The 24,932-nt window shown below is 38.8% G+C and overlaps 1 protein-coding gene across 9 annotated transcripts in view; it reads left to right on the plus strand.

The window, feature by feature from the left end:
* The window catches only part of myo9ab (myosin IXAb), a 115,590-nt gene that overhangs the window by 30,272 nt on the left and 60,386 nt on the right, over positions 1 to 24,932 (plus strand). For all 9 annotated transcript variants that reach the window (XM_022672360.2, XM_015604556.3, XM_022672355.2 and 6 more), the window contains exon 2: positions 6,002 to 6,923. In XM_022672360.2, the coding sequence (XP_022528081.2) occupies positions 6,078 to 6,923 (846 nt within the window). In that variant the 5' untranslated portion in view covers positions 6,002 to 6,077. The remainder of the gene's footprint in view (positions 1 to 6,001; positions 6,924 to 24,932) is intronic.

Here is a 24,932-nt window from a genome sequence, read left to right on the forward strand (position 1 = left end):
TGGGTGAGATATTAGATAAGATAGGGAAAATATTTGTCAATAACTTTAAAACTTTTGATGGTTATGAAAATGGAAATGATAAAAGTCCATACATTAACCAGATTTTAATATTGCAATCTGCTCAATGTTTTAAATAAAAGTGTTTGAGAGGACATTACCAGAATTATGGACATGACATCAGCATGATGGTAACATTCATAACATAACTATGTGGGTGATTTTTGACCAGTTGACTTCAGAGTTTCTTTGATTTTGCTGATGATCATCAGTGTTCCTCATTCCTCACGCGATGAAACATGATGCTGAATACCTCATGATGAGTCAGCCAATTAAACTCTCAGGAGGCAATGAACTCACTAACACATCAGATTAGAATTAGAGTTTGTTTTTAAATATATTTGTGACAATACAACAGAACAGAAATACACTTTAAACAGTTGCTGAATCTGTTGAATCTGCCGTTTTTGATTACCGCAAGAATGTACAAAAATCTTATATGAAGTTATTAGACTATGCACCCCATCTCTGTTTGCCTCTTGAAAATATCAAGTTTAACTGGAACACTGCATTTAGTTATTCCACAATTATATAATTAAGCGAGCCCAGAATGTATATATTTTGTCTGTTTGTTTTGTAGTGTAGAAAGAAATTTTAACCATTTATATTAAAACTGAATAGCTATATCAGTGACGTGACTTCTACATTATGATAAAGCAGAGAGATAAAGTCATGATTGTAAAGTGTATTTATACTTTTATGTCCTTTTTTTCAACATGTTGCATATAAATGCATATATATATATACATATATATATAAATATGTGTATATATATATATATATATACATATATGTGTGTATATATATATATATATATATATATATATATATATATATATACATATATATATATATAGTTCTGTAGACTGAATTTTGTGGCCTTGAACGATTACCCTGATGAACAGGTAACAGATGAAACAATTAAACTTAATATAAAAATATTACAATATTGCTTAGAAATGGCTGTAGAACAGTAATTACAACTGCTGGCTTTGATCGTATCCCAACAAACAAAACTTGTATTCATATAGAGCTCTGTTAAATTCTGTCATTGGTGGATTTGATTCATGTTTCAACTGCAGACTTTGACACACACCAAGAATTTGTTGCTTTCACACGCTCTTGATTGTCTGACCTCTTTTGTAACCAAACAAACCAACAAAAACACCCATCCTGACCAGCTGTCCTGTGTTTGTTGGCTGAGGGTCTTTTCAAAAGTGATCTGAGCCTTGGTTTATGAGCCTTCATGTGTGGTCACTGTCACTGTTCACAGTCTATTTGGTACTGCTTGACTTCTGCATGGTTGGACAAGTGTGTTTATGCATGTACCTGATTGAAGTTCCAGTGCTGCATTAACTGAAAAGATGCTGATTGCTTTGTGGAGTAACATATAAAACTGTAATTTCAGATATTGGCACGCATTAAACCATCTATTGAAGGCTGCCTGATTATTTACTTCCATCTGTTGACTAGCAATGCCAGTTTTGGCTCAATTGAGCAAAATAGCTCGAAAAAGAACCAACCAGAGCCATTTTTATTTTGTTTCCTTAGTGCTTTGTTTTATATAAAGACAAGCACTGTGCACTTGTGTTGGACACGGAGGACATTTAGCCCCTGTCATTAACGCATCTGTACAGTGAACGCACACACACACACAAACACGCACTATTGATACAGTGAGCACACATGCCTGTAGCAGTGAGCAGATATTTTTGGGGCACCAGAGGGGCAGTGAGGATTAAGGGCCTTGCTCAAAGAAAAGGCAGCTCAAGCATATTGCTATGGCAGGAACACCAATATGTACTCAAAGTTATTTGAAGCCTTTCAGGAATTTTTTAAATAGAGGCCATGTGACTTATGACCACTGCTCCCACATGCTGCATAATATATCCTATAATTTCCTGTCAGTCATCATTATTGGTTCAAAGGCGACATGTCTGTAATGTCTTAGAAAACCTTTAAAATTAACTGACCTGTCTTTTCGTGTATGAGTCTCTTAGTATGTATAAAAGAGTTAAAAATGTGCACTTTCTAGTGAATGCATTCAGCTAGTTTAAGTTGCTCCCATTGCTGACGTATGTGCAAACACACACACCCACATACACTTGTCTAGTCACTGTAGAGAAGGCTTGTCAATAGAATAGAATAGACTCTCTTAAGCAGATAGCATTATGTTTGCAACCTGCCTAATGTCAGGCATAGGCCAAAGGTGTATACAGTGGAACTGTGTTCTCTTAGATACTTTTGGGATGTCATTGAATGTGACCAAATCCTTACAGCTACTTGATAGCCTTCCCTGCAGAGTTAGTTTAGCAAAGGCAGAATAAACTATTTTTAGTACCTTTGAATTGTGAAGAAACAACGAGTGAGCAGATGACCCAATATTATTGTACAAATAGTGTTATAAAAAGTAGTGAGGATTGTTTCCTAATTAACATCTCAGTATTAGTCATTACCTGTTCTCACTCGCTGTCTAAGTGCTGACTGTCCAATACTGAGACTCCCCAGTGTGACAGTAGTAGCAGTAAAGGAGATTAACAGTCTCAAGCCTACCATTATTAAACTGCCTATTATAAGTCTTTGGTCTTGACAATGGGAATGCATGACTGGTTGGATCAGCATTTAAAGAAGGAGATGGTGACCTCTTACTGTCCATTTTCTGGGAATGCAATCAGGTTTCCTCTGCCTGTCTGAATAACGCACAACTCTGAACTTTCAGATTCACCCCTGGAATATTGCAGATTTAAAGCATTCTTGTGACAGGAATGGCACCTAGGAAACATTAAAAAACAAGAAACATGAAGGGAATTGGTCTGACAGAGTCAGCGAAATACTGACAATAGACAAAAAGTGACATATGGCTGGAAACAGTGTGACAGAGTGAGAAAGAACCTCTAGGCTAGTTGTAATGCCACTGTCTACCTGATATCCTCATACTTTTTCCCCTCTGTCATCCCATGCTATTTATTGTCTTCCTGTTCTGTCTAGAACTATCTATCCATTTTTATTACCTCTCAAACGAGTCAGTTGGCATGACGCTGCCAATGATATTATTGGCAAAGCAAGGAACAGTATGAAAAAAAAAAACGTGGGAAGTCTTGGATGATGAAGTGAAGGCTAACTCTTTTGGTATGTTTATGCAGCGCTACAGTTTCATTCTTCGTTTGGTCTTTGGTTATGCTATGCAGATAATATAAGCAACACAAGCTTGCCGTTTAACTCCTCTGCTGTGATGTAGAATATAGGACACAGGAAAGGACCTGTGTTCCAGCAGGCACAAAGACAATAGAGGAGCAGGGTGTTTTTGTCTGTGTCTGTCTGGTTTCTTTATACCTGGGAGAGCTGGACCTGAGCCAGTTAACAGGAAAGTCAATCAAGCAGTATGTAGCTAGAAACATAGAAATTGAATAGAAGAAAAAAAAAAACACAGAAGAAGTGTTTTGTCTAGTACCTTTAGTTTTTATACAAAATTCAGATCAGGTCAATAGTGCATGTTCTTATTAGCATGGTTTACATTTTTTATTAACATTACGGCATTGGCTTATGCTCTTATGCAGAGCGACTTAGGCTGAGTTCAAACTGTGCGACTTTAGGTCTAGTCCTCCAATCAGTGAACACACAAGCCCATGCCGATTATGTAGTAGCTTTAATATCTGGACCTGTAAGCAATTGTAAATCACAAAGGACAAAGTATTGTTTCTGAATAGCAGTGCAGAGCACAGAAACACAATAAATTAGTTTAAAAAGCTGATAGATTAATTTATACAGCATTTATTTTTTTCATCCGTACTTTTTTTTGGGTGTTTTTTTTTTTGTGCAAATCAGCTCACAAACAACTTTTATAGCCTGTTTTTTACAGACATCCATTTTGGAGGAAAAACGTGTCTCATGTTTGGCATCACATCAGTTCTTTCAGTTCTTGCCTGTGTTATGTGTTATGACAGAATGTGTTTTTGAGAGCATTCAGACTCTTTACAATTTTAAGAAGTTGTATAGTGTTCTAAGTATTTGGCAACATGTTTTGACTTTTAAAGGCAATATGGACAATATGGATTAGTCGGCCAGTTTGAAAACGGTTTTAATGTCTAATATTATGCTGAGACGTTTGTCTATTTATTTATGCACTTTTTACCTTTTGCCTTTTCTTTGCTTATATAATCTTAGTTATATTTATATATTATCAGTTTATTTATTGAAGAGACAGAAGTTCAAGATTGTTGCAGTGTGGCAAGGGGATTAAGACCGGAGAACTTAGGTGTTTTTTTTTCCTCTACTTTTTTCTTTTTGTTTCTTTTCTTATGTTTTCTCATGTCCTTTTTTATACTACACAAATAACAATAAAAAGTTGTGTAGTGCGAAGAGTACAACGATCTGACTTCAGAGGTCAATGTATTGTTCTATTATTATTATTGTACTGTGCTGTGCTTGCCCTGGACATAGACTCAAACCATATTACTGGGCTGGGCAATTAACCAAAAATGATTTGAAACTGACAGAATCTTTAAATAACTGAAACTTGACTGTATTGATAATTTCCTTTTTTATTCTTTTGATACTGTCCTCACTGTGTGTTCATGATGTCTCCTTAAAAATATACAACTATAATATGGAGGAAAACAGAAACACTGAGCCCAGTGAGCAACTTGAGTTTAACAGAAAATGCTGTATTTGTTGTTTATTAAAATAATGGTTTGTTGATTGAGTTAAAACATTCAATTAATCATGACACTGATTTGTGGTGATATCGCACTTTTTTCCTTAGATATCTTAGTTTTCCCTGGGGAAGTCTGTGTCATAACCATTACACTACTGGTAATGTGTATAAATTGGAGTTTTAGTGCATTTTTTATTTTATGAAATACATTTAATCTAACATCCTGACTTTGGGGTCAGTTTTGACACAGTTTTCCGACACAGTGCAGACAGGGACAGTCTGCTAAGACTGAGTCGGAGTAACAGCAGTGCAGGGTACATCTCAGATGCAGTTTTATCAATGTTTAATTTACTTAGAGTAGAGAGCCAGCCTCAGAGTTGTGGTTGGCGTGTCCTGCATGAGAAATAGGCATTACCATATCTGTGAGTGTGGCATTCTGCCTGACTTCTGCTGCAGCGTCTGAAAGGACTGGAATGTTGGCTGTGCTGTGTGTGTGCACACAAACCGATATTAAAATGGGTTTCACTGTAATTTGTAACAATGTCATTTGCTTATTGTAAACCTGCCAGATGATCTGAAGATTACATACTGTATTGGTGGTTCTTTTCCACGTTCCACTGTTAAGAGCTCAGATTACTGTATAATTTGAACTCTTTGTCAATAATTATGGTGTGTTGTATAATTATTGTGTTTGTATGAATATGTCTATTGTGAGAATAAGCCTGGCCCAGCTGTTGTGCTGTGTGCACTGGTTTTCAGTTTATGAATGGAGATTTTCAGGCTTAACACTAACAGGAAGTATCAGGAAGTAAAGCACAGGCCTGCTAAAAGAGACTTCTGTGAAGACCATGGCAGCTGGTGAACTTGGCACTCGATCGGTTAGATCCAGTGTGTATGTCTGCTGCATTGGCTTAGAGTGCACAGCCCACAGGCCTCAACTTGTGGTGAATGTGTCTGTCTGTTTTGGTTTGCCTTCCTCTATCCCTGTTCATCTCCTTCCCAAGTACGAGTTGCTCCTAATTAGTAGTTCATCTTCTCAGACTGTTTGTTTTGAATGACAGATAGGGTGGTTTGTGATGTCACAAGATGCATGAGCTGAGGCACTGCGGTTTAGGCGGCTGGCCTGACTTGTGTCCGCTTTCATGTGTATTTATGGTCATTTGCAGGCTCTTATTTTAGATGCACTCTAACTCATTTTTTTTTTCTCTTTTTCTCTCCCACTCATGCTCTGCTCTGTCTCTTCCTACCTTTCTCTCTACCTCTATCTCTATCTTCTATCTTTGTCTGCAGCTGGAATGTCTTGAGTCCAACCCGTGAGCTGTGTGTCGGAGATACGGCCAGTGCTGATGGGAGCTGCTGCTCCATCATGAGCTGCCATGACGCTGGAGGGCGTCGCCGTTTTGAGGACACTGAGTTCACCCTGCACATTTACCCAGGCACCCTGTCTGAAGGCACCATCTACTGCCCGGTCTCGGCCCGCAAGGTCACCTCTGCTGCTGAGGTCATCGAGCAGGTGATTGAGCGCTTGCGGCTGGACCGCGCCCGGCTCTACGTCCTCGCGGAGGTGAAGGAGTTTGGTGGGGAGGAATGGATCCTGAATCCGGGAGACTGCCCTGTGCAGCGCATGATGCTGTGGCCACGCATGGCCCTGGAGAACCGCATCAGCGGCGAGGATTATCGTTTCCTCTTGCGCGAGAAGAACCTGGATGGTTCTATCCACTATGGCAGCCTGCAGATGTGGCTGCGGGTGACGGAGGAGAGGAGGCGGCTTGTGGAGCGCGGCCTCCTCCCACAGCCCCCAGCTGGGCAGCTCGCGTCAGACCTCTGCGCCCTGCCGGACTTGAACGAACGAACATTACTCGAAAACCTCCGCGGACGTTTCAGGCAAGAAAAGATTTACACTTATGTGGGTGGGATTCTAATAGTTGTCAACCCCTTCAAGTTCCTGCCAATCTATAACCCCAAGTATGTTAAGATGTATGACAACCATCAGCTGGGAAAGCTGGAGCCACACATTTACGCTGTGGCAGATGTGGCATACCATGCCATGCTCCAGAGAAGGAGGAATCAGTGTATCGTGATATCCGGAGAAAGTGGGTCAGGGAAGACCCAGAGCACCAATTTCCTGATCCATCACCTTACTGCACTCAGCCAGAAGGGCTTCGCCAGTGGGGTGGAGCAGATCATACTTGGGGCTGGACCAGTACTCGAGGTAAGACTGAATAGATAAATGATTGGCTGGTTGTTTGGTTGTTTAGATGGCAGGATAAATACCTTTTGCTATAAAAAAATCTGGCTGTGTGTTAATCTTCTAGAGGCATGAACACAAATGGGTGGACTAAGCCATATCGTTAGTTAGCGCTGTAAAATGCATTGAAACTAGAGCTGCAACGATTCTTTGACACATTCTGCAAAAAATATGATAAAATATGTGTCATTTTGGTCATTTGTAACTGCAAACGCGCTATACAAAGTGCTGAGATGAAGGGCATGACAAAACTAATTGAAAAATAATTGTCAATCAAAATAATCATTAATTGCATTCCTTATTGAAACATATTATATTGGAAACAGGAAAACAGGTGGAGGTACTGTTTTGAAAGTCGGCTCAAGAACACTGATCAGTCAGAATCTTTGTGCTGATTTCACTCCTCATCTTGGGCCTTATTCTTCAGGTTTTACAGATTAGAGCAGTCAGTCAGGTTCTAAAAGAGCCAATTAAAAGACATTTATCAGCTTTGTTGTGATTGTGGTGCTTAGTCATACTATTAAGTGACACTTAAGCACGAATTGGCCATATAAGTACATATCCTAGGCTCCGAACACACTGCTCACTCACAGCTGTCTCAGGGGCAGCTAATGACGGCCTTTGGGCCAATGGAAACACCCTCGGATCCAGCTGCTCTGAGACTGCAGACAGCTACAACCCAGTGTTTTTGGAGAAGAGGAGAAAAACAAACAAACCAAAAGCAGCTCATTTCACAGTACAGCCAGGATCTGTGACAGACAGTCTCTGTTTTGGCATGACATGATTGGCTGTTCACACAGGATCTGTGTTTGTCTCACTGCATGAGAATGGCTAGAATTTCTGTTACTAGTTTGAAGGGTTCTCAACTGTGGGTGTCAGTTTGACAGGTTCACACTCTTACAGACCTTGTTTTGATACACATGTGCTCTTTTTTGCACTCAAATGTCACATATATTACCATGTATGAGTTGTCTTGACAAAGTGCATATCCTTAGCTAAATTAATTGAGACATTCTTTTTGCCAGACAACCTGTAGTGCACTAATCTAAGGATATAAATACTGACAGCTATTACAGCAATGTGTCTATATAGTGTGCAGCGCAATTCCTTTTGTGTGATGTCATTCCATAAGCTCCTAAGCCTTTCTGTGGAAGTTTCTATTTGTGTGTGTGTATCTATCTAAGTATGCATGCATGTGTATGTAGATGATAGCAAATTGTTAAAGACATACCAGAGAGATGCAGTAATTAGAGCTTGAGGTTTGCCACCAGCAGGAGGTATTCAGTAGGCTGGCTGGCCAGTGGTGACAGATCCAGACCTGTAACGCCGTGCTCTTCATCTCTCAGAGCTGGAGAGATGAGTCCAAGCAGTGTGGAGCACAAGAGCTGCAAGACTGGAATTCCACACAGGCTTGGAGTGACAGAGACATTATCAGATGAAGGGTTGTGTGTGGGTATAAACCCAACAGCAATCCAGCTCCATATAAACCAATGTAAATGCATTTTGGGTGTAACATTAGGGACTAGTAGTCCAAACATTGTACATGCATTTAAAAATGCTTAGCAGTAGTTCATTGAGTGTTAGTTTCAAAAAGTTGAAAAAGGAGTATTGGTCTTGCAGTGATTCTGAAACCTTATAATTTATCTGTCTCCATATGCTGTGGAGACAGACGGAAACAGCAAGCTCAGTTGCAACATAAGAACCACATACTCGTGACAATGAGGTCATCTTGTTATCAGAGTGGGCATTCTTTCTAGTTTGTAACAGGAAAATATTTAGTATTATTACGGAACCCATATGTCACAAACCTTTTAAAAGCTGTGTAATGTTATATTTACAGCACTCTGTCATTTATTTTAACTCACAAAGTTCCCGTATTGAGAGATAAAACTCCTTTTAAAAATGTATTATTTATAACCCGTTAACAATTCAAACACTTACATTACATTACATGTTTTATGTCTCTTGTAACTAATTCTGATTTGTAGAACAAAAGCTTTGGAAATGGTTTAATGCTGTTCCTTCATTTTATCACATCATGATTTTACCTTGAAACATTTACCGGTACAGTCATGTTCCAGCAGTAGAAAAACATAAAAGCTGCTCACTGAATTTATCTGATTAAATTTTGAAATTGGAATCAATATTCAGAAATAGGTATTGGCTCTCATGAGTTTATTGATTACATACAGTCTACTTTGGCAACAGTTTTTCAGAAACCTACATCCGAAAAAAAAAAATGTTTTTAAAAATTCTAACTTTAGAGTCAGCACTGATTTAATATAAATTAGACATTGTTTAGTGTGTAATTGATTTGGTCTTTTCACTTATTCAGTTTTTCTGACATTTTTGTGCGAATAATCTTGGTTGCCAAATATTTAGTGCATAATTAATGCTGATTTTTGTAAAAGTGCCTTGTACATCTGTTCATTTTTAAAGAATGTGCGTGTGCGGTGTCTGTGGGGGATGAAAAGAAGAATCATAACAAATACTCCTCCTATGCTTGTAACCAAACATTGCTATCTAAATGAAAACTGAACACTCCTTTAGGAGTTCTTTATTTAGTGAATAAAAAAGTGTGATGCACTAGTTTGTGCAGAAACGTCCATATTGGTGTTACCTTTATGGTGTTATAATGTTTTTATTACATCAAATATCGGTCTAATTTTCCAGTGCCCTGCCTGACACAGATGGACACATTCAAACATCTGCACACACAGACATGCGCTTACACACACACACACACATACGGTAAGAGCGTTTGATGTTGCCCTGACCTGACTCTTGCGCTTCTCAGTGGAGGTTTAAATTCACTGACATTTCACTCCTGAGAGAACAATGTACCCGTGGTTCAGTCAGCCTGATGTTCACTCCCTCCCTCACTCACTCTCTCACTCTCTCTCTCCCCCACTCCAGTAGATCACTTCAGATTACTGTGTCATCATATTTATAGGGACCAGTGATGTCCACATCTTATTAGTCATCTGTTTCTCTCAGGTCTGATTTCTCATTCTCTTTCTCTGTCTTTCTTTATCAGTCTCTTACATGTCTGCCTGTGTCCATTTTCCTTAACTGCTGCTCATTTCTTCTCATTTTTCTGTCACTCATATATTGCTTTAATAATGTGTAGAAGAGTACTCTCTCTCTCTCTCACACACACATACACACATGCACACAGTGCAACACTGTCTCTTTCTGCTACCGTCAACATTACATCATCCACGCTGTATCATCTAACTGGCAATTTAGGGCTGATTTAATTCCAGTAATCATTAGTTTCTATAAAAGTCCTCTAATACAGGGCTTGGTGGCAGTAATAACTCTAATGTGCAATCTGATCTCAGCTTAGCTGCTGGACCAGTCAAATATCTCTTTCTGTGGGGGGGTATTATAGAGCTGAGTGGAATACTGTATTAAGTGCCTTACAGGAATTGCTCGGGAGGTTTATCTGGGCTTGCTGTCTTTGCCAGGTGATTCATTTTAAACTAATACCCCTTTTATTATCTACCGGTTCGGTAGTTTTATGAAGTGACATGTTCTTTTACTCATATAAAAGAGAGCACCAGGCAAATCAAAATGTTTTTATATTTAGATTTTTTAAATCATTGTCCAGGTGCCATATTAAAGCTTGTTGCCAAAAAAAGTGACTTTAGAATTGATCAGCAGTGATGAGGAGTTTTATGAGCAAAAGCTTGGCTTGGACGATCTGCCCTGCTTCCTGTCTTTGTGCTCAGCTGCTTGAAGGTGGATACAGAACGTTCAGCACACAGTGGGCTAAAACGTGGGCCAGCAAATGAAGGATGGGGACAGATTGGATTCCATTTAAACTGCAATATTGTAGTGAATTTAATCAAGAAACAGATGAAAGACAGAATTTGGTTTTTGGTGGGTTTATCACATTCTATTTTTGTGTTTTTAACTTCAGTCCCAAAGACACAATACCCAGCATTGCTTAAGTTTAAAGACTAGACAGATCTAGACTGTCAGTGTAGGGCTACGTAGGTGACACATCACAGCAGGCTTAGTCTTATGTCAACAATTTAATGACTCTCTAATAGTCCTTGATAAGACTGGCTTTGTGGGTCATGGATGAATATGTTCAGATGTGTTTATTTAATTGATTAGAAAGCTTAGTATTTCAACAGTATTAGTCTCTGGTTGCAACAGTGCATTAAATCATTTGATGTGTTGTTGTCTGTAATGATAAAATGACCTAGTTTTATTGTCATCACACATCAAAAGGCAGAAACATAATTTACTCAGTAAGTGCTGGGCTATATTAGTTATTAGTGCCATAAGAAACTGCTCATACCTAACCCATCATTTAATAAAGGTTGTGTTAAATGTGCAGTTTAATGCGTTTATGTTGGACCTTTTGATTTTTAATTTGATGAAGGTGTACAGCACTGCAATGCCTCAAACAAAGGTAGGACATTCCATTTCTGAAGTTGTGAGTGTTTAACATATCCCAGTCCACGGTGTCCCTTGTTTTCAAGGAATATGTCATATAAGGAGTTACCACACAGTATATATAAGGAATATAAGAAACCACCCACAGTGGACAGTGCCAACAGGCACATTTATTGCAGGAGACCCCACCCATATATACTGCAGATCAGTGCAGATCAACCATAATGAAATGACAGGTTTGGAGGACATGAACTGTTTGATTTGTACAGGATTTGTATTGATTTCAAGTTCAGGAAAGAGCCAATTATATATATAAAATTATTTTATTCATTATATGTTGACAGTTGCAGGTTTACTTGAATATATTTCTCTGCTTTCTATTACAATTATAATTTACAGTATTGTTTCTTATCAATTGAAAGCTTTTTGTAATGCTTAAATAATGCTTAAATAGAAGTTCTTAAGCTTTAGGGGTGTAATATCAGGCAAAAAATGACAAAAATCCTGACCTGTTAAGGGGTTAACTCATAAAACTAGCTAGTTCGGTCTACCTCTCTTTTAACTTTTTTTGTCAAGCATCTGAAAGGTGGAACTTCCTAACACACAAAAATGTGAATCTGGATTTCTAAAGTCAGTAACTAATCTTTGCCACACTTCTTGGAACCTGCACTTTAGTAACTTTAAATTTGATGAGGTTATTATTTGTCTCATTGCGAGTGACATAAATCAAATTTGAGGCATGCAGGCTGAGAGATTTTTACAAATCAGATTGTAATTAATTGCATTCTAGCTGTGGTTTGGATCTGATTTGCACAAAACTGTTTTTATATGGTTTCTGGCTGTCCAGACTGTAAAAAAATGGATACAATCTAGATAGACTAAAAATCTAATTTGCACTAGCTGAACATAGACATAAAGACTTCTATGTGCTTAAAACCATAAAAACATCAGTCTCTCTTTCTCATATTGTTCATTATTTTCCCTTTTTCATTTCCACAGTGTTGTTGCAGTTAGACAGATGTCACTCTGTTTATCGAGCCCACAGGGAGTGGGTCGTGAGATCAGATGGCTAGTTTCAGATGTGTGGATGTGGATGTGCACAGTGAACTGAATTGTCAAACTACTGGTTATAGATATATTTTTGACTGTGTGTGTTCTCGTAATGTAAAAGCTTAGGAAATGCTTGTACAGAAGCAGTGCCCTATTTCTACTTTCATTCTGTAAAGCAGGCCATCAGAGGCAGTTCCTTAATGCTCTGAATAGCTCAGCATTTCAGGCACCTCCACTGGCAGAATGAGCTGGAGACTCTGAACCTGCGAGAGGAGAGGGGGTGGGGCGCTGTTAGCCACGGCTGTAGATGAAAAGCCTAGAGTTTGAGACTCGGTGTTAAAAGATGAATTAATAGAGAGTCCATTTATGTCAAGGGCTGACTGCTCTGAAGGTTATAAATTATAACAGTTGACTGTCTTATTTTTGTGTGTGTGTGTGTGTGGGTAGGCAGGCATGCACATGCGTGAGTGAGACATAGGTATAGAGAGAGAAAAGCTGTGGGAGTGGGTCCTGGTTCTTGAGTGTGTGTGTGTTTGTGTGTGTGTGTATGTTGGTGGGTGGGTGCGCACCTCTGCATAAGAGCCTGTCAGTGCGTGTTAGCATCAGCCCCTCCGGTGCTCTAGTAACCTTTAGGAGGTTTCTACAGTGGCTAGTGAATTTCAGTGTTCTTTGAAAGAGCCTTTACATTACAAAGTATATACAACACAGATGATTTACTGGGAAATTTAGACAGCTATACATTACTAACTGGGAACAGTTTGATTTCCAATACCCTAATCTAACCTAATGTATAGTGTGACTAGCAACCTGTAGGTTTTAGCTGTGTAATGATCATATTGTGCTTCATAATTGAATTTGACATCTTTTACTGCCTACAAACAACTGTCTTTTGTCTAAGTATACACTAATCATCCAAGCCTTCTGCTCTGAGTTCTCTCTTCTACATTGTCCTCTATCTGCTCCACTATGACATCTACTCTCTGTATTATACATGCCCACCTCTCCTCCTCTCTGCATATCTTTCTAACATTCTCTTCTATTCAATCTTTCTTTCTTACTCTTAAGGCCAAAGCTTACAAACCAATGGACTGATTAATGTTTTATGGGCAGATACTGATTGGCGATTATCTAGTTCCACATAGAAGATTTTGTTGCTAGGTTTCGGAGCTGTTTATTGCCATCTAACATTTAAACAGCATTATGTCGCCTCTCACAATGCTGCAAACTAGGGGTAAAATAATTTGACCTGCTGCCTGAATCTGTCTGAATCTTCTAGAAATATTGGCCAATATCTCTAATTCTTCTAACGTGTGACAGAAATACTCTGCCACATCTTGCCATCTTCAATCTGATTAAAGCAGCATTATGTAAGTATTTTTTGCTCCTGTGCTCCCTTTACAGCTGGAATAAAGAATATGCACATTTAGCCGCCCCCAAGAAGGACATGCTTGCATGTAATGTATATCTGGACTTTTAAGAGATACATGACCAACATTTAAAAGGAGATGTATCATGTAGACAGTCGCAGTGCACTAATATTACACAAATACACAAAATAGACAGTATTCTCCTTACTTTGTATGAGTGGAGCATCAGCATGCCATTGAAACTGTAATTTATATATATTTTTAAAAGATAAAATCTAGTCTTTGCCTAGCAAAAATGAGCTTAACTGCAGAATCAGTGAACTGATCGCTATGGTAACTAGCACAGCGCAAGCTGAGTTTCTGTGGATACGCTGCTGCTACTGCTGTGCATGGAAATGCCAAACATGATCCTACATAAATTGAACTTGTCCACTCGGACCAAACATTTACAGACAAACATGAATAAACACAAGCAGCCATTAAACACTAAGGTTACGTTCACATTACCAGGCTGAAATTACTTAAATCAGATTTTTTGCTCAACGTGGCTCAGATCAGATTTTTTTTTTATCAGATTTGAGTCACTTTCATATATGGTTCTAAATTGGATACGTTTCCGATCCGTGGACATGGGACATGAATGTGAACGGTCGAATGTGCTACATGCTTCTCTCTTGTACATCTGCTTCATCTTTAGGTGGCTTGTAATGTGAACATAGCCTCTGGAAAGACAAGGAGCCACACAAAGTCACCAGTACATGATGTTCTAAGCAAAGACATAATTGTCTTATCATTAGTAGCCTTATCATCAACACCTGAAGAACTAAGTCTTTGAGTCACCTGAGCTCAGAAAAGTACAGTGTTAATGTTTGTACAGTGTACAGTGCTCCTTCATTCAGCTACTGCCAGCTTTAGACAATGTTCTTATAAAAACCTTTTTTTAAATGTATGTGTTAAAATGTGCCTGCAGACATGTTCCTCCTGTTTAAAGCAAACTCCTTCTCAGTAAACAAATGTGCTGTGTTCAACACCTAAATGTGTGTACAGAAGCTCAAACAAGGACTGCGCTGTTAATCGAAAAGCAAAAAATTCTACATTTAGAATGTCCAATCATGCCTCTCAACACATATTTATGTAGCTTTTTGTAAATTCGATAATACTTTCCCTATTGTGGGTTTGTTTCCTTAAGAAAATACTACTGCATGTACATTCATGTGTCCCCACCCCATACAGTCTGTGACATGGTAGCACCAAGACGGAGAACTTAAAAATTGAGAGATCGCAAGTGTTCAGCACAAGCAGCTTTTACCAGAGAAAAATTAGATTGCCTGAAATTCTTCAGCGTTCCCAGGAACTTCGCCAGACTGACACAATAGAATGTCACACTGATGATCAAAGGACAGTCATGCTGTACTAGTTCATATAGGCTGTCAGCACCTCCAGGTATGCTGTTATTCTGGCACTGTTGAGTAATTTCATTACAGTACACAGAGCAGAAGATGTAGTCCTGCCACTGTCCCAGCCACTAAACTAACATGTTACATCCATTATGTCATTCCTTTTAGAGGAAATATTTACTGTAGGTAAGACTATAATTGAGCATGACAAATAAGTGTCTGCATGTCTGTGTGTGTGTGTGAGAATGATCATTGAAGGCATTTAAGTAAGGTGAGATTTTCTGACACATACGTGCGCTCTAACACATCTGAACCAACTAATCTAAGTTAAATAGGGTAGTGTAAAACTATAGGGGAAACATCAAAATGCAATTTCTGATTGCAGTAGTAATCTGTTTTTTTATTATAAATATTCTTTAAGTACATACACTATTGGAACAACTGCTTATTTGTTATTTCTTCAAAAATTAGAGGTATTAAAAAATATTTATTATATTTTTTCATATTTTATTGAAATGACTCCAGATTGTCCAGAGAAGATTTCTGTTAGATTTTAGATCACTGCTGTGAGTATTTGATTGTATTTAGCGACATTCAGTGTGAGATGTCTCAGTGTGAGACGACTCATTCCAAAAACTAATGCTAATTCACTGCTCCACATCTCAATGCTGGGGAATGTAAAACCCCTCTTAAGCCCATGCCTGGCATTAAGCGATTGTGGTAGTTAATCATCTGCTCAAGAGATTTCTATTCTATTGGCAATACCTCTCTATAGGGACTAGACAAACTAGCTAGTGGGTGCAACCTAAAGTAGGTTGACCAAAGGTGTGGAAAGTATTAACATTCATTACTCATGTAGAAAAATAGATAATATCAACTCCAAGTATTAACCTGAGCGTTTAACTCAAGTAAAAGTGTAAAAGTACTTGTTTTAAAACTACTGAAACTATAAAAGTAATATAAGAGGAAAAAAAGTCTAAAAGCAAAAGTATAAAAGCATACAGGAGCCTATAGTGCACTACGACCTCCCCCAAAAAACATTTTTCAAAAACCCATAATGACTATAATGTTATTTTAAAATGTTTACTGTTACAAAAGTTGGGATGGACTAGGCTCCATGTTTTAGCAGCATGTATGCCCATTGAAAATGAATGTATTTTAGTACAAAAAAACATAAAAAAAACATAGTTGAGACATTATGCTCTGCCACAGATTATCTTCATACTAGTCTACATATGTCTGCTACGTTTTTGCTGGAGTGTGACGTGACGTGCAGGTGAGATGGATCATGTACAAACCAACAGGTTGTTGGAATGGAATATGTTTATAGTTCTCATTCAACCACAAACAAATTTACTCTATTCTGATTAAGCGACTTAGCTGTTTTTTTGTTTTGTTTTGTTTTTTTATTATGACAAGGAACAGACATAAAAAGTCATCTGAAAAATAATTACTCCAGCAAAGTATAGATAGACAAATGTTCTACTTACGTAAGGTAAAAAGGTTTGTACTTCATTACTTTACACCTCTGAATTTAAAGCTTAATTCATTTAAAGGGGTGTCTGCAAATAACTATGTTATAAGTGTAATTGCAAAGAGAGTAGACATTGTGTTTTCACCCAGATACAAGACATTGTCTGCTTTTCCTGGATATACCCTCACTTTCTTATCCTTGTTCTCCCTCTTTTTATATCCTTCTGTTTTATGTGCTTCTGCTCTTTAAATATGTGAAACAGTAAATGTAACTAAGTACTTTCTGTCTCTAACTTTGTGTTTTTATAGGTTGTACAATCATGCAATTTGGCAAAGAAGCGCAGAAAGAAAGAAAGAGTGTGTGAGCTCCCTAGTGTGTTGGCCTTGGAGCGTGTGTGGGCTACATTGAGATCAGGGCAGGCTTTTCACACAGGAGGAGGAGGAATAAGGTTACACTGCTGATGCCTTTATTTTATGGAGCACTCTGTCTTTATAGTCATGTTCAGTTTCAGTCCATCATTTCCCGCATATCACACAGAGTCATCTATAGGAATTGTTTATTTGTCTTGTGCAATCGGCAGCCCAAAACTTTGAAGATGATTCAAACAAAGAAAATCCTGTCTTGCTTAAATCGAAAATGACAGTGGTAGCAAGCTACTCCAGTTACTTCAAAGGAAAAGGATTTCTCCACTGCTTTTTTCGCCCTCATTTTTCCTTGATTAATCAGATATGGTAAACCAGAGGTGGTGAACCAGACACCTCACAGCAGTGATCTAAAATCGAGCAGAAACCTTTTCTAGACATGCTTCTAAAATCTACATTCCAGAATGAAATAAATGGTTAACAATACAGTGTCTGTGGCCTGTTTACATGAGTTTGATCTAAAATAGATTTTTTAAAAATCTGTTCATGGCCATGATGTACTCACAAGGTGTTCTCAGACAAAAAAGCCCTCAATAGACTAGCAAAGGTATGTTTTTATACATATCGATCTATCACGTAGAGGTAGTGGTTTGCCTCACAGAGGAATTTTAAACTGCATTTGCATGATACTATAGGAAATATAGTGGTTTAGGAGTGTTGCTGTGGTAACTGTAGTGTTTTCGTCCCCCTTCCTCCATCCTTCATCCTTCACCCTTCTTTTCTCCATCCTTCCTGCTGCTGCATGTAGAGTGTAATCCATACCATCCTTTTTTTCTTATCTCTTTTTATTATTTATCTCTAACTGTTCTCACTTTTGGATTTGAAATGACTCAAATTTCTGGCAATTCTAATGCCCAATCTCTCCGCCACCCACAATATCAGGCTTTGCTTAATCTAGAATAAAGTTTGTCGTTTTGCCATGAGCATGCTGGTCAGTGTTCAGCCCACTCACACAAGATAACTCCTCACAGGTGTGTCCCCAATGCAACACTTCATGACCAGTACTTTCTGCTATCCCATGATTATCCCATACTGCTTAATAAACACACAAAAGACTGTATTAACTACTACCTCACTGCACTAAATAGAACAACTGTAACCTGCACAAGTGTTAAATAAAAAATAAACTTGGATTATTTTTTTCCTCCTTGTATCAAACTGAACTGTCCTGAACTGTGAGGTCCAAACCATGATGTTGTGTACTATTGTTACCTTAGTCCAAGAAGTCAGAAGGCATATGTAGATTCAGTGGTAGTTTTGGATAGTAAATAATATGGCTGTATGTTGTAGTGATCACAACCCTTGATTATGGGGGTTTATGCCATTTGACACCAAATACTCCTATGCGATTTTTGTTTACATCTCAGTCATTGACTTGAGCAAAGAAAACACATGTAAGGCTACGTTTACATTACAAGCCACATTGCTCAAATACTCAAATAATTTTTTTGCTCAGATCTTGATGGTTCACATTCACAAATGTAAGTGACCTGTATCTGTGTGTAATGTGAACGAATCTGTCCCTGAAACGCCTCACATGCGCACATTGATATCGAATTTAAGTCACTTCAGCCTGGTAATGTGAACGTGGCCTAAATTTCTCTGTAAGTCCATTCCTATTAATAATTAAGGCCATTTAGCTGTGCTCAGGCCCTTATATGCCTCTTACACATAGAGTTGGATGGTGTACAACTTGAAACGGTTGAAGGGAAAGACCCCAAGTGTGAAACCGCATTCTGAGGTGTCATATCAGGGTTTTATCAGGAGAAAAATGGATGTTAACACTTATCTGAACTATAAATTTTTCTCCTGCCTATGATATTTGTCTGCACTTTGTTCGTTACTCTTGGCTGCTCTGCTGCAAACTCACTTAGTGAGACTATCAGGGTTATTTTAAGGCTGATTTCCTCTCACGTTCTGATCTGAACTGTCAAGATGTGCCACGGTTCCTGTTTGTTTGCTTCCTCACATTTGTTTATTGACGAGACCAAACATGTTTGATGTATTGAATTTCTTCAAGTTGTGATCTTGTCTACAGTTCATTTGAACTCATATGAGTGTGCAGCTCTGTAGGTCCGGAACTACCATCCTTCATATCTTAAAGCTTTACGCCATTATCCTCCCCAGTAGTGAGGAGTATAGCGCATTGCACGGTAATGAAGCATAAAATGTGAGGGTGAGAGAAGAAGGGGTGGGGTGGCTAATGAAGAAACAGAGACACAGACACTCTACTTTCTGCAGGCTGTGTGCATGTGGGCAAGCATGGTTTCTTTCTTTCCGCCCTCCTTTTTTTTTGTTTGTCCCTTTTTCTTTCCTTGTTTTTCTCTCTTTTATCTCTCTCTCTGTACTGTAAGCAGCGCCACAAGGGAACCAGAGAGAAAGAGATCCGCTTTCAGCAGCAGAATACAGTAAATTAGATCAGAATTTTAGATGTGCTCATAAATGGCCCTGATTGTATGTCGTCTTCTGCCTCAAACCCCTTGATGGCATCTGCAGCAAACCACATACACACACACACACACACACACACACACATACACATGTGCATGTTGGCAGCACTTAAAGATGCCTTTTAAGGCTGTAATAAGACATAATAACATAAGAGCCCAAAGCTAAGCTTCTCTGCATAGAAGAACAGTTCAGTCAGCACAGCCTGTGTGTCTGAATCCTGTCAGACAGAAAGGTGGCTGTTTAAGACTTGGACTCCCATTCGCTCTCTTTAAAACCTTTCAATGAGACCTCGCTGTCGTTCGTTTTATTGCTTCCTCTAGTAAATGCCGAATTGAAGCTACTTTCCCTGTGGGGTCAAGGCAAAGAGAGGAAGCCATAACTTTGGTGAAAATGAGCCTTTGGAATTCTCTGGTTTAAATCTAAACTCTACTACCATTTTCTTCCTCTCCTTTATTAAGTCACTCCTTTCCTCCTTTTAAAAACTTTATGGCTTTTTAAACATCAAGTTTATGACCGTGTATCGCACTCAGCTGACACCATAACGATCTTAGGCCACTAGGCATTGATTGCACATTTATAATTGGCTTATAAAAGCTCTGAGCGTGTTTCTTTTTGATTTAGCTTGTTTCTCTGATTCTCTAATCTCAGACCTTAGGTCTGGAAGTGATCAGGCTTGTGGGATTCGCTGGGCTGTTGTTTGAAAGAGGAATCATTCAGTTTGGTCTGAAGTGTTTAGGTCCAGTTCTCTATTGGCTGGCCACTAAGTGACAAATATGCTCCAAAAGAAACATTGTTCATTTATGGGAGGAAAGTTTCAGAGAGATTTCTCAATTTCAGTTCTCTCAGTTTAGAGAGGTTTCTCTTTCTCACTCTGATGCTGGGAACAGCTGATTATACATTGTACATTATACATATACTGATAATGTTGCAAATTATTGTTTTTTCCTTTTTTTAAATGAATCCAAGGGAGTAAGGTGTTGCAACGTTCAAAAACAAATAGTGTATATATATTAGGGGTGTCACGATTCTCTAAATCCTTGATTCGATTTCATTTTCGATTTGAGGGTCACGATTCGATTCGATTCTCGATTTTCTTGTTTTTTTTTTCTTGTTATTATTTTATGCCTCATAAAATTTAAATAATATATTTATTATTATTATTATTATTATTATTATTATAAATATTATAAATATTATTATTATTATTTATTAAGATATATATGGTAATGCCATCTAGTGACTTTTTTTGGTAGCAACAGTGTGCACTATTAAAACAAGCAGTTTATCAGAGCTGTGTGTGGATGGCTGGTGAAACTGCTCATTACATGAAGCTGCAGTTCTTCATCCAACCACTAGCAGCAGCAGCACAAGCCCCGCTCTCTTCACTCAGTCACTACTTCAGTACAGCCCAGCCACGGGCTACAGAGCTCAGCCAGTCCGTTTTTACTGTTTCTGTAAACAAATAAAGGTTTTAACCCCACTAACCGGATAATACAGCTCACTACAGTTCATCTTTCAGCCCAAGCAGCTAACAGCAGCAGGTTAGAACAGCCGACACGGAGGCACTGCTCGGATTACATTAGAAACAGGTCAGTTAGCGCGCTGCTAACCTCAGGATGTTTATAACTACGGAGTTTAGTGGACACACCACGGCCGCCAGGTAAGTCTTTTAAAGGCTACTGAAGACTATTAAAGGCTATTAGAGTGTAACCCCTGGCTCCCAGGGGTTACAAGAGGTTATTGAAAGCATTATTGGGGGGCAGAAATCAGTACAGGCTGGTTAGATAAGTGATGTGGGTATTGTCTTATAAATATTTACACATAACTTATATCTCTCCTGAAAAGCTTTTATTTTAGTCAGAAACACGCTTGTGTTTACTTTATCTGAGAGAAAGATGTTTTTTTAATTCAATGGAAAGCAACAGGTGTAGTCAATTATAAGTTTAAGATTTTTAATCCACCTCACTGTGATCTATAGTCAGTGTTCTCAAGTCACACTGACACACGCATTTCAGCGAGTTCACACGCTCTCACCTGCGCGCACCCACCCCTCCGTTAGATACAGATACAAAACCTGCGCGCCCAACCCCCGCCCCCCCTCCCCCGTTGGACAGATAAAAACAGTGATCACACTCCCGCCGACTGCGCTCATGCAGTGGCTATCTCTATTTAAATGAATAGGATGCGCTGTGTTGGTGCCGCGCCATTTGCGTAGCGCGCTGCGCTATTTGCGTAGCGCGCGCGGGAGGGATCGTCGATCCTCTTTTTGACTTCGATACTCGAGATCGTGACCTCATTTCGATTCGATTTCGATAAAATATCGAGATCGTGACACCCCTAATATATATATATATATATATAAAAAAGAAAATTCATTGTTCATATGCCTTCCCCTGACTTCTGGGGGTCTCCCTTTTGGCTTAACTTTGGGAAACCGCTGCATCCCATGGGAGGGAGACAAGGTCAAATTTGAAAACACACACTTGCACATGGACTTGCACTTTGTAGTCTTTGGTTTTAAAATCTAATTTTAATTTTCATGGCCAAACCAGTCTACAGTAACTTGTCAAAAGTAATGGGATATTAACTAGTTTTGTGTCCTATGTTTTTTTGTCAGTCCTGTCACTGCCTATCTGCCTTCCACAAACTCTAGTTTGACTGAGAAAGACTCAGTCCCAAAATGCACCTGTGCTAAACCATCCAGACATGCCAGATCAGGTTCAGGTTCAACGTGCTTTTAATCATTACTCACACCTGGACTCTTAAGTACATATAGCCAATTTGATGAGCCAGTCTTGAACCAGTTTGGCCATTCCCCATCTTCCTCTCTCATAACTCTCATCTATTTTTTTTTTTTTTTGCAAAATTCAGAATGTTCGCTTACTGAAAGTTTTTATTTTTCCCTTTATTGAATCATTCTTATTAACCTCTAGACTACAGCCTCACAGAATTAAATCTAAAACTAGTATATATGTAACATTTATATAAGACTATATACAATAAATCTCCAAAAGTATTTACTTATCCAAATAATTGAATTCAGATGTTCCAATCACTATAAAACAAAGCACCTAGGCATTAAGACATTATTGAATATGCAGACTGCTTCTAAAAACATGATTGAAAGAGTGAGTCGCTATTAGGAGCTCAGTAAATTCCAGCATGATATCAATTTATGAAATTTCCTCACTACTGAATATTCCACAGTCAACTGTCAGTGCTATTAAAACAAAGTGGAATCGATTTTGAATTTAAGCAACTCACTCTGTCAACCTAAAGTGACAGAACGGGTTTGCGAATGCTGGGGCGGATAGTGCTCAGAGGTCACCAGCTTTCTACAGAGTCAATCTCTACCGACCTACAATGCAGTCTTCAGATTAGCTCAGAACTGTATAGAAAAGAGTAAAGAAAGCTTCCTGCAATGAGTTTCCATGGTTATGCAGCTGCATTCAAGACAAATATCATATCACCAAATGCAATGCAGGTGAGTGGATAATTTTGGCAATATAGTGTATGTCTGGAGTGAACAGTAGAATAGATGTGTGCCTGTGCAGATGTTAGGATCAAGGACATAAGTGCTCACCAAACCATCACGAGGCTTTTGTCATGGTGTGGTGGTGTTATATTGCCTGGCACTGTGCTGCAGCACTGGCTGTTGTAATTAGATGCTGATTTGTGCTCTTGCCTGGTGTGAATCTGCTTCACGCATTGCCAGCAGACTCTGCATGCACACAGACATACACACACGCACACACACACATACTCACATGCCCTAATTCACACTCTACCCGTACTCTTCCCAAGCTTTCAGTGCTTCGCTTGCATATCACCTAGAAATCTGTCAGCAGTTCATAAATTCTTCAGTTCATCTAATCATTCCCTCTCCCACAGTTCTCTGCTTGGGTGTAAGTGCATGTGTGAGTGTGTGTGAGGTGTGTTTGAGTGTGTGTGAGTGTGTGTGTGTGGTGCAAAGGGCAGAGCAAAGCTTTTTTACCTCCAGTGTTAAGGCATACATAGGGTATCATGATGTAGCTTCACCTCTAGGTCGATTTCTAATGTAACAAGCACGGCAGATCACATATAATAGGTCAGTATGTCATTCAGTCAGTAAGTGCATGTGTTTTAAATGTATGTATATGTGTATGTCTGTAGATCTGTCTAGCAGACCGCCAACAAAAAGCTATTCCTATCCCATAGTAGCCTCCATGTGTAACTGCCAACACTTCCAGACTTGCGTGTAATAGATGCAATAAAAAGCTTTGAGTTTTAGAGTTCTAGAGTTTAAATGAGCAATGTGCAAAATTAAGTAAGATCCCTGTGGCTCAAGAACAATTTTATTATGGGTGGCTTCTGCTGTGGCTCTAAACTTTGGTTCTGAAGTACCCACTACCCTTTATATAGTGGTGTTTACCCTGTTCTTAACACACTTGCTCCAACTAATGAGCTTAGTCCTTCTCAGTGGATGTGGGTGTGTTAACAAAGAAAAAAAAAGTACAAAATAAGAGGTTTTTGGAACAAGGGATGTGAACCAGTGGGCTAGTGAAACAATTTCAACAAATTTAGAAAGTATATGCAGCTCCGTCACTCTGGAACATGCAGTTCAAGTGCTGCACAGTCCGTGCCATCGGGCATAGTGACCTTAGGCTTATGCACTGCAGCTCCAGAGTGTCCAATTCTGTCATAAAATAAAACATGGACAGTTCAATATCTCTTAAAAGTAAAGCTGACATATCTTTAGTGCCATAGCTTACTGGTTGCAGTAGAATGTGAAGCTCTATCCATTTATCCATCTCTATCCAAGTTTCAGAGATTTCACTGTTGCTAATATTTATGTATTTTTTACTTTTCCTCAGAAAGTTTTTTAAAATGTTGTTCTGCTATATTTAAGTGAGTGACAGCCTTGTCAGGAACAGATTGTCTGCAGGACCTTCCTGTTTATTACCTGGAGTAGCTGAGCTGTCAGGCATCTAGCTATTTAATCATGCTATTATTGATCATATTATGTTGTGCTGTTTTCTTAACATACATTGGGCCCTGTCTTACACACTACATATTGCTACCTTACAGCAGTCAGCTTATGAATATATCAACGCTGATTGTCATGGTGGTCTGGAAATGTGGTGTGTTTAGATACATTTCGGGCATATTGCTATCTTGGCATCGGAAAACACAGGTGTACCACTGACTAATTTGAACTACCATTGGTACTCCTGTAAATGATCTGCTTGCGCACCTTCATAGCGTGAACACAGGTCAATGTCCTCTGCTGAAAATCTTAGCAGCACTGTGCAATGTGCCAAAGTCAGACCGCACCTGGCTCTTCAAGGGAACTACAATCTGATTGGTTTATTGCACTTTACCCCAAAAATACACCTATGATTAATTATAAGAATTAGTACATG

Source organism: Astyanax mexicanus, chromosome 2 (genome assembly GCF_023375975.1).
Source record: "Astyanax mexicanus isolate ESR-SI-001 chromosome 2, AstMex3_surface, whole genome shotgun sequence".
Classification (NCBI taxonomy): domain Eukaryota; kingdom Metazoa; phylum Chordata; class Actinopteri; order Characiformes; family Acestrorhamphidae; genus Astyanax; species Astyanax mexicanus.